The sequence below is a fragment of the Chiloscyllium plagiosum genome, chromosome 10, assembly GCF_004010195.1.
Source record: "Chiloscyllium plagiosum isolate BGI_BamShark_2017 chromosome 10, ASM401019v2, whole genome shotgun sequence".
Lineage (NCBI taxonomy): Eukaryota > Metazoa > Chordata > Chondrichthyes > Orectolobiformes > Hemiscylliidae > Chiloscyllium > Chiloscyllium plagiosum.
In genome coordinates, this window is record NC_057719.1 from 56,228,775 (window position 1) to 56,239,970 (window position 11,196).

At 40.6% G+C, this 11,196-nt stretch overlaps 1 protein-coding gene across 10 annotated transcripts in view; it reads left to right on the forward strand.

Annotated features, from left to right (window-relative positions):
- gemin2 (gem (nuclear organelle) associated protein 2) overlaps window positions 1-11,196 on the forward strand; it is a 40,625-nt gene that overhangs the window by 12,875 nt on the left and 16,554 nt on the right. For 9 of the 10 annotated variants that reach the window (XM_043697799.1, XM_043697806.1, XM_043697797.1 and 6 more), the window contains exons 6-7: window positions 2,452-2,571; window positions 6,362-6,406. In XM_043697799.1, coding sequence (XP_043553734.1) covers window positions 2,452-2,571; window positions 6,362-6,406 — 165 coding nt within the window. The remainder of the gene's footprint in view (window positions 1-2,451; window positions 2,572-6,361; window positions 6,407-11,196) is intronic. The other variant, XM_043697807.1, reaches the window with a different exon arrangement.

Genomic DNA, 11,196 nt, shown 5'->3' on the forward strand with positions numbered 1-11,196 from the left:
TCCAGCGGAGATTCACACGAATGATCCCTGGAATGCTTGGTCTAACATATGAGGAATGGCTGAGGATCCTGGGATTGTATTCATTGGAGTTTAGAAGATTAAGGGGAGATCTAATAGAAACTTACAAGATAATACATGGCTTGGAGAGGGTGGACGCTAGGAAATTGTTTCCGCTAGGCGAGGAGACTAGGACCTGTGGAAACAGCCTTAGAATTAGAGGGGGTAAATTCAGAACAGAAATGCGGAGACATTTCTTCAGCGAGACATTTCTTCAGCCAGAGAGTGGTGGGCCTGTGGAATTCATTGCCACAGAGTGTAGTGGAGGATGGGATGCCAAATGTCTTCAAGGCAGAAATTGATAAATTCTTGATGTCACAAGGAATTAAGGGCTACGGGGAGAATGCGGGTAAGTGGAGTTGAAATGCCCATCAGCCATGATTGAATGGCGGAGTGGACTCGATGGGCCGAATGGCCTTCCTTCCGCTCCTATGTCTTATGGTCTTATCGACTCGGGTTCAATTCCAACCTCTGCCGACTGCGTCTGTGTGGAGTTTGCACATTCTCCCTGTGTCTGCGTGGGTTTCCTCCGGGTGCTCCAGTTTCCTCCCAAAATCCAAAAATGTGCAGCTTAGGTGAATTGGCCATGCTAAATTGCCCATAGTGTTCAGGGATGTGTAGGTTAAGCACATTCGTCAGGGGTAAATGTGGGGTAGGGGAGTTGGTCTGGGTGGGTTGCTCTTTGGAGGGTCGGTGTGGACTTGTTGGGCCAAATGGCCTGTTTCCATACTGTAGGCATTCTATGATTCTATGTTTTTAAGGGCAACAATCAACATAATACTAACAATATCTTCTCACTTTCAGTTCAGTCCTCTTCAATGTTGAACTCATTCCTTGCCTTGTATCCTAAAGGATGGAGTTATTCCTGATTAATATATTTTAAAGCAATAGCACCTTGCTTCAGACACCCTGATATCTTGCCTATCTTTAAAATTTGTGTTGTCCTTCCAAAGCTTTCACAAATCTGTCATATACTCTTCCCTGTCTTACTTTGGTACAATGATTAGTAGGTGAATGTAGATTTTTTTTCCCTGCAGCTAGCATAATTCTGACACTTGTTACTTTGTTACATTTCACCAATCTATACATGACACAAATTGCTAACTGCATCTTTTGGTTACAAAGGAAAAACATTCAGCAATATCTTGCTGCCATCTAGTGATAAACCATAATAGTCACTCACTCAGAAACATATATCTTACAAACAGTGCACACCATCACCATCCATGTGTATGCCCTATCCTACCAACAGAGCAGACCCATGGAAGGAAGAGGATTGTGGTTATTAAGAGTCCATCATTTCTGTCCCAGGACATCATTGCAGGATTTCTTAGTGGAGTGTCATAGATCCAGTCATCTTGAGCTGCTTCATCAATGACTTTCCTCCATCATAACATCAGAAACATGAATATTAGAATTTTCACTGTGGAAGCTTCAATCTTCCGCACCATTCCTGATTCTTCATACTGAAACATTTGTGTCTACGTGCAGGAAGACCTGGAGAACCTCTGGGTCTGGGCCGATAAGTGAAAGTAACACTTGCACCATGCAAATGCTGTGCATTTCCATCTCTAATTAGACACAATCTAATCATTTCTTTCTGAGGTTCAATGGCGGTATCATTATTTAATCTTGCATGATCAATATTCTAGGGAGCACCATTGACCAAGAATCAAACTGAATTAGACATACAAATTCTGTGACTTCAAGGGCAGGTTGGAGACTGAATTCTGAAGCGAGTAACTCTTCTCCTGACTCCACAAAGCCTGCCTACCATCTACAGGGCGCACATGATTAGCATGATGGAATACTCTCCACTTGCCTGGATGGGTGCAACAACAATGGAAATTTGACACCAACAAGGACAAAGCACATTCATTGTTTGGCACCACATCCATTAGTAAACATTGAGTGACAGCAGTAGCTATCATTTATAGTACCCACATCTGTAATTGAACAATCACTCCTGTGACATCCATCTCTTTAAATTATATGGGCTGTAGATGCATAGGATCATGACCACCTACAAGTTCTGTATACCACACACCATTTTAGCTGGGATTATATCACTGTTCCTTCACTGTTGCTGGGTAAGAATTCTGGAACTCGGTTCCTAACAACACTGCACGTAAAGGACGTATAAAGTTCAAGAAGGCAGCACACCACCACCACCTCCAGGGGAACCAGGGATGGGCAATAAATATTGGCCTAACCAGTGATGTCCACATCCCATGAACTAATATCTAACATAAAGATGAATGGCTTCTTTCATGTAGCATTCTCAATGTGTTTTAAAGATTGAAATATAATTTTTATTTAACCAGATAGTGTTTCCTTGAAGACAATGAAACTTTTTTTTTCCTGAATTAATTGAAATTCCTATTAACTTCACAGCCAGCACCTGACGATGAAGAAGGATGGAAGAAGTTCTGTCTTGGAGAAAAATTATACTGTGATTCATCTGTATCACCAAACACTAATGAGATTGATAGCCCAGGCATTGACTATGTGCAGGTAATTATTTTCATGTAAATAGCACAATTTGAAATCAACTGCCTCCACGCATTGGGGATTAGTGTCAAAAAAAAACCTTTGTGTTATGCTAAAGAAATTATTTTATAACTGGAATTGATGAAAATAATGAAAATGTAGTTATTTTGTGCACTGCTCTTGGTTTCATTTGAACCCTTTCTGTTAGAAGTGTTATGCAGTCATATCAACTTGTTGCAGGTTTGCTAGTTTATTTATGTCTATTAATAGTTTTGACAGTGTTCGTGTTCTATTTGTCAAGCATAGGAATATATTACTATGCAAATTTATGTGTATTTTGCTGTTCAGGACAGAATATTGACCTGAAGATCATCAAAACAAAATCCAGATTAAATTTATCACTATCCTTAGAAATAATTCATTTAAGTGAGGTGCCTTGAAAAATGTGATCATTTGCTCTGTAACTGTAACTTTTTATCTCTACCGTATGTCACCATAATAGCCAGTGGTATTTAAATATGAAATAACAATTAGCTGATGCAGTTGGTTGCAAATGGGTCTTAGGATAGTAAAGTAGACTGGAGTATTGGAAGGCATGCTACTGAAGCTTTGGTGAATTAATGAACATCTGGCATCAGTAACATTTGAGCCTTTCAGCAAATATAAATTACTAGTGCCAGCTGCTGATGTATTTGTTTCATGGCTGCAAGAGAAAAATGCATATCAAAAGTCGAAGAGTAACACTTGGATGCTCTTCATATGTGGTGCATGTCCAGCATACCCTGCCAATATAGTAGTAGGTCTATTGTGAAATGACCCTCATCCAAATTTGGCACTCACAAGACACAGTACTCATTCATCAAAACAAGTGCAGATGCTTTCACATTCAGCGTGTGGGTCTGGAACATTTGTTATGACTGATGTTAAGTATGAGTACTGAAAGGAGTCAGGAAAATGTGACTTGCAAAGGAAACAACAGAAAGCTGTGTGTGCCATAGTAAAAGGCAGCAATTTAAGCTGCAAAATACCTACTTGCGGCAATAGTTTGTAAAACATGAATGTAAATTATATATTTGAGTATAATAGAAATTACTTAAGAAACTCAGTTGTACAAATCTCTTTCCTCACAGGTCATTTTTTTTCAACAAGGGTGGAGAGTAGGTAGGGATATGTATGAGGAATTAAATCCCCTAAACATACATCAGTTTGGGTTGGGAAACCAATGTACAGCTGTTGGTTAAGTAATATAAATATGCGAAAAAGTAACTGCAGCTTTAACCAAACACATTAGTTTGACAGCCAACATATCTATTTCCCCAGCTGTCAGTAACCCTCCAAGGCCAGTCAGGTGAGACTAGGAAGCATTTGGTCAGTGAAATGAAAAAGCTCAAGCCATGGCCAGGTGTTAGCCTACTCATAACAGTCCTTTCTCAGAGAGTGCTTTCATTGCTGGACAAATAATTCACAACTTCTTGAAAGTCATTTTAACTTAATGACAGTGCAATTTATCGGCGAACATCCCCACTTCTGACCTTGTGATGGAGGGACTGTGTTCAGCACCATTTGCAACTCCTCAGATACCAAAGCAGTCCATGTTTAAATGGACAAGTGAAAGACCTGGACAATATCCAGACTTGGGTTGACAAGTGGCAAGTAGCATTTGCGTCACACAAATGCCAGGCAATGACCATCTGCAATAAGAGACAATTTAATCACTGCCCTTGACGACATTGTGGTGTTACCATCACTGAATCTCCCAGTATCAACATTGTTGGGCTTACCATTGACCAAAACTCAACTGGACTCATATACACACTGGCTACAAGAGCAGGTCAGAGGCTAGGAATATTGTAGTGAGTCATGTCCTGATTCCCCAAAGCCTGTCCACCATCTAGAAGCCACGAGTCAGGAGTGTGATGGAATACTCCCCACTTGCCTGGATAAGTGCAGCTCCAACAACACCCAAGGAACCTGACACCATCCAGGACACAGCAGCCTGCTTGATTTATACCACATCCACAAACTCCCACCACCACCAATACTCAATGGCAGCAGTACATACTATCCACAAGATACACTACAAAGGTTCACCAAAGATCCTTGGACAGCACCTTCCAAATCCATGACCACTTCCATCTAGAAGGACAAGGGCAGCAGAAATATAGTATCACCACCTCCTGCAAGTTGCCTCCAAGCCACTCACCATCCTGACTTGAAAAAACATCGGTGCTCCTTTACTGTCACTGGGTCAAAATCCTGGTATTCCCTCCCTCACAGTATTGTAAGTCAGCCTACAGCATGTGGATTGCAACAGTTCAAGAAGCCAACTCACCATCACCTTCTCAAGGGCAACTAAGGACAGGCAATAAATACTGACCAGTCAATGATGCCCATGTCCCACGAGTTAATTTAGGAAAAAAAAACCTGTCTTGCACTTCACTTCCTTTCAGCTGCATTTTCCTGCTATTAGGCTTTACCACAGCATGGCTCTACCTTGCAGTCTGGTAAAAATCAAAAGAAACCCCACCAACACCATCTGCATTCTCAGCAACATGCTGTACAGAGAGGATGGCTGCACGGATCTATACCAAGAAAGCAAGGACTAGAACACAGTATACAGGCAGAGAATTAATCCTTTGACATATGTAATCACCAGAGTCTCAAGTGATTGAGGCATTCACAGTAGGCTGCTGCTGACACTTAGACTTTTGGAACAAAATCTTGTTCCACATGGAGCAGATGGGCACATATTGCCAGCAGCTGTCAAGGTGCCTATCACCAGAAGGCCACAATCAATTGCACCATGCCATCCCTTGTAAGTCTGTACATATTCCTAAAGTAGAATTGAGTATTAGTTTGTGTCTAGGAGGAATAGATATTTTGTGGAAAGTTCCTGTGAGGCATCAGTGTAAGAGGCAAATAGAATGTATGTAAATGAAACACGAATGAGTAGAGCTGCACCTTGGAGGGCATCTCCTTTCTCTTGCTGAGCACTCTTCAGGACAATGTTGGCAAAGTCAAGAATGTAGGTTTGGCACCTAAAGTTGTTAAACAATCCTCTTTCCTAAGATTCTGGAACTAATTGGTGCACTGTCTGCAAATGTGTCTGTAACTGCAGTGACCATATTTCCCCTCCTGAATAATTTGGTTTCTGTTATGCACACCTCCTCATCTGGAGAAGCTGTTCACTTCCTCCCATTTGCAGGCAAGATCACCTTGCTGTAAAGCTTTGAAGCTCACAGCAGAAACCCCAAGTTAAAAAAAAAACCTTCTCCTATCCCATTTTCTGTTGCTGCAGCTTCAAAAACCAACTTATAGTTAAGCTATTCTGACCCGCCTTGGCACCTTATTAAGTAAATATCTTTCCTTTGACAGATCCAGTTTGTCAGCCTGCCTGTCCTATCCTCTGATTAGCTGGAGGGCCCAGAGAGGGACATGCTGATGTTATGGCTAGGTTGAAGAGATACAGCTAAGCCTGCTACAGAATGTAATGCATTCCCAAACCCAGTGCAGGTTCCTCACTGTCTAGTCAGCAACCATCATTTTAAAAATATAGTCCCAATGTGATTTTGTGTAGCTTCTTTAGTTCATCTGCTGGGGCCTAACTGGGAATCTCTGAAATCCTTATGTTGTGATTGTCAACTTTATAAGTAACATGTATGGTAAGATGTAATTGGTGTGAGCATCTGTCATGCTTTTGTTCTGCATGCTCGTACAGTACTTTTGGAGTGTGCCATTGGTATTATTTAGATTTTTTGTTTTTTCAGTTAATGTGATAAGTTTAAATTAGTACAAGTGGTTGATTATTTTACAGGTGGGATTTCCTCCCTTGTTGAGCATTGTCAGCAGAATGAGTCAGGTATGTGTAGATTTGACATTTTGGCTTTTTAGCAGTGTTCAAATGCCGACCTTATAAGAAATTTCAGTATAAAGACTTAAGGTTTCAACTACAATCTCAAGTAATACAATCTTAAAATGTGAAGTATTTCTGAGATACAAGTATATTCTAACCTAAAAGGTTTCTAAACCAAGCAATAAATGAACTCTAACCTCTGAATTTGTACATATTAAAATATCTTGTGATCTTGCAACAATAGTACTACAGCTTAAGGTATTGCATGTTTTAAATAAAACCTAATTCTTTACAAGAGTAATTTATATAAAGAACATTGTGGGAAACTCACAAGCAAAATGATCAGAACACACAGGTTGCACAACAGATGTCCAGCTTTATTATGGGTGCAAAATAATTTTAAAATGTAGAATGCTTCCAAGCTAATTTGACAAACTTCAGTTAATTAAATTCAACCTTGCTCTCAAATGACCTGACTTGAAAGGACACAATGATACCTTACCAAAGTAATATTTGCTGCCTTACAAAATTTAATAAACATGTGAGTGTTTTATTATAAATCATCCAGACCCAGGCTTGCTGTGTTCAGATTTGCCCCTTGTATTTGACTATAAGATCACACGTGAGGATATCACAGGGAAGTGGGAGAAATTGAGATTGGGATGGTATCAGCTGGTTGTTGCGAGTTTATGGAGGAAAGTCAGGAAGCATTTCTCCCTCAAGCCATGTTGGAAAAGCACTTGATCTCTTGGATCCAGCAGAGTTCCTGGAAACCCTTGCTGAAGGTGTTGCATCCAGCTAGCTGAGGAATGATGTCTCATTTATTATGATTCCTAACCCAATATCAGCCAACAATCAGAAATTGATGCATTTGTAGCTGGTTACAGTCCCTTTTGAACAAATGAATTACTCTCCTGCTTTTTCTGAGATGTGCATTAAAATTATCCTGAAGGAATAATGATGTATAACCTCAAGGGAAAGATATTGAAAAGCAAAGGTAAACAGACACACCTGGAGATTTAATTACATCAACTTCTGAAAGTTTACCTGGAGGCAGAGTATCTTTTTCAGTTTTTTTTAAGATAATGAGTACAAGAATGAAGAAGTAATGCTGAATTTTTATTTGTTATTAGTAAACTTGTTTTTGTATTCATGTGTATCTAAATTGAATAGAATATTAAAGCCATAGAAAGCTTAGTGCAGATGCATCATAATGATGGCGAGGAACTAAAAGAAAAGTTGTTTCAAAGAGAAACTTAAGATACTGGATGTTTTTAACTAGAGCAGAAAGTATTAAGAGGGTATTTTAATTGCAGTTTTAAAACTATCAAGGATTTTGATTGGGTGGTTACTGCAAAACTGTTTGCTCTATTTGAGGGTGAAGAACAAAAGGTTATCAATTTTGAAAATTGACTGGCAGGTTGAGAATTTCTTCACACAGTGAAATTAAAGAACTTTAGCTTGTTTCCATTAGTGTGTGGCTGATTGGGGCAGGCATTATTGCTTTTCAAGAAGTCTGATGTCACCTATAGACATAGTACTTCCAAATTACTGTTGGATAGGGAGATCCAAAATTTCAGCCCATCATCAATGAACAAATGATGATATTTATAGTTACTCAAATTAGCTAGATTTGAGACACACTGAACTGTTTCCAAATCATGGTGTATGACAGAGGAAACCTTGCATGTGGTAGTGTTCCCATGCCGCTACCACTCTTGTTCTTGCTGATAGAAGTTGAATTGGGAGCTTCTGTAGAAAAAACATTTGGCAAGTTGAAAGTGCACCATGTAAATGGAACATTGGAGTTATGTTGTATTAGAGGTGCATAGAGTGCTGATTGTGTAAACTATTTGTCCTTAATGCTGTCAAAATTCTTGTGTAGTTGAAGTTGCACTCACAAATAGTAGAAATTAAAGTTTCACTCCTGACTTGTGCATTGTAGATGTTTTTCATACTTAGAGATTTAGTTGAGTCACCTGTTTCAGAATTCCCTATTACTGTAATGATCATTTTGTGGCTGGTCTTGTTAGGTTTCTGGTGATAACCCCAAGATACTCCTTGTGGGATGTTTGATTATGTTGTCTTGAAGTGAATGGAGAGGTGTTGACATTGTCTCTTCTTGGAGTTGATTATTCTCTAGCCCTATTGACGCATGAATGTTTCTTGCCACTCAGCAGCAAACATGATACAGAGTCATAGAGATGTAGAACATGGAAACAGACACTTCACTCAACTGTCAATGCCAACCAAATATCCCAACCAAAATCTAGTCCCACCTGCCAGCACCTGGCCCCATTCTGCCAAACCCTTGCTATTCATATACCCATCTAGATGCCTTTTAAATGTTGCAATTGTACTAGCCTCCACCACTTCCTCTAGCAGCTCATTCCATACATATACCATCCACTGCGTGAAAAAGTTGCCCCTTAAGTCTCTTTTATATCTTTCCCCTTTTACCCTAAACCTATGCCTTCTAGTTATAGACTCACCCACCCCTTTGTCTATTTGTCTATCCATGCCCCTCGTGATTTTATAAAAATCTCTAAGGTCACCCCTCAGCCTCCGATGCTCCAGGGAAAATAGGCCCAGCCTATTCAACCTCTCCCGAGAGCTCAAATCCTCCAACCCTGACAACATTCTTGTAGATCTTTTCTGAACCCTTTCAAGTTTCACAGCATCCTTCTGATAGGAAGGAGACCAGAATTGCGCACAATATTCCAAAAGTGGCCTAACCAATGTCCTGTACAGCCGCAACATGACCTCCAACTCCTGTACTCCATACTCTGACCAATAAAGGAAAGCATACCAAACGCCGCCTTCACGATCCTATCAAACTGTGACTCCACATTCAAGGAGCTTTGAACCTGCACTCCAAGATCTCTTTGTTCAGCAACACTCTCTAGGACCATACCATTAAGTGTATAAGTCCTGCTAAGATTTGTTTTCCCAAAATGCAGCACCTTGCATTTATCTAAATTAAGCTCGATCTGCCTATTGGCCCATCTGATCAAGATCCTGTTGTAATGAGGTAACCTTCTTTGCTGTCCACTACACCTCCAATTTTGGTGTCATTTGCAAACTTACTAACTATACCTCTTATGCTCGCACCCAAATCAATTATGTAAATGATAAAAAGTAGAGGACCCAGCACCGATCCTTGTGGCACTCCACTGGTCACAGGCCTCCAGTCTGAGAAACAACCCTCCACCACCACCACCCTCTGTCTTCTACCTTTGAGCCAGTTCTGTATCCAATGGCTAGTTCTCCCTGTATTCCATGAGATCTAACCTTGCTAATCACTCTCCCATGGGGAACCTTGTCGAACACCTTACTGAAGTCCATATAGATTATGTCCACCACTCTGCCCTCATCAATCCTCTTTGTTACTTCTTGAAAAACTCAAGAGACATGATTTCCCATGCACAATGGAATACTGATTATGCCTAATCAGTCCTTGCCTTTCCAAACACATGTACATGCTGTCCCTCAGGATTCCCTCCAACAACCTGCCCACCACCAACTTCAGGCTCACTGGTCTATAGTTCCCTGGCTTGTCTGTACCATCTTTCTTAAATAGTGGCACCACGTTAGCCAAACTCCAGTCTTCTGGCATCTCACCTACGACTATCGATGATACAAATATCTCATCACTTCCCTAGCTTCCCACAGAGTTCTAGGTAACACCTGATCAGGTCCTTGGGGATTTATCTACTTTTATGCATTTCAAGACATCCAGCACTTCCTCTTCTGTAATATGGACATTTTTTTTCAAGATGTCACGATCTATTTCTACACATTCTATATCTTCCATGTCCTTTTCCAAAGTAAACACTGTTGCAAAATACTGGTTTAGTATCTCCCCCATCTCCTGCAGCTCCACGCAAAGGCTGTCTTGCTGATTTTTGAGGGGCCCTATTCTCTCCCTAGTTACACTTTTGTCCTTATTGTATTTGTAAAAATCCCTTGGGATTCTCCTTAACCCTGTTTGGCAAAGTAGCTAATTTTTGCCCTCCTGAATTCCCTCTTAAGTATACTCCTACTGCCTTTGTACTCTAAGGATTCATTCAATTTATACCTGACATATGCTTCTTTCTTTGTCTTAACCAAACCCTGAATTTCTTTAGTCATCCAGCATTCCCTACACCTATCAGCCTTTCCTTTCACCGTAACAGGAATAAACTGTCTCTGGACTTTCTATCTCCTTTCCAAAGTCTTCCCATTTTCCAATCGTCCCTTTACCTGCAAACATCTGCCCCCAATCAACTTTTGAAAGTTCTTACCAAATACCGTCAAAATTGGCCTTCCTCCAATTTAGAACTTCAACTTTTAGATCTGGTCTATCCTTTTCCATCACTATTTTAAATCTAATAGAATTATGGTCGCTGGCCACAAAGTGCTCCCCCACTGACACCTCAGTCACCTGCCCTGCCTTATTTCCCAACAGTAGGTCAAGTTTTGCACCTTCTCAGTAGGTACATCCACATACTGAATCAGAAAATTTTCTTGTGGGGGATCCAAGATGGCGGCGACCCAGCAAGTCTGAGTCTATAGTGCTCCTCCTAAGACTTGGGTAAAGTGGGTCACCCACCCCCCACCACACTCACCAAATCATTTATAATAGCTGTTTAATTTAATTAGTTGTTTAATATTAAATTTAAACAATCTAATATTTAGTAAAAATGACCAAAGGGAAGGGACCCCGCAGCTCTCAGCAAGCAGGACCTCCCCCCCCACTCTCTCCAGCTGCAGCTGAGGTGTCCACAGCCGCCACGGGGGACTTACCTACAGTGACA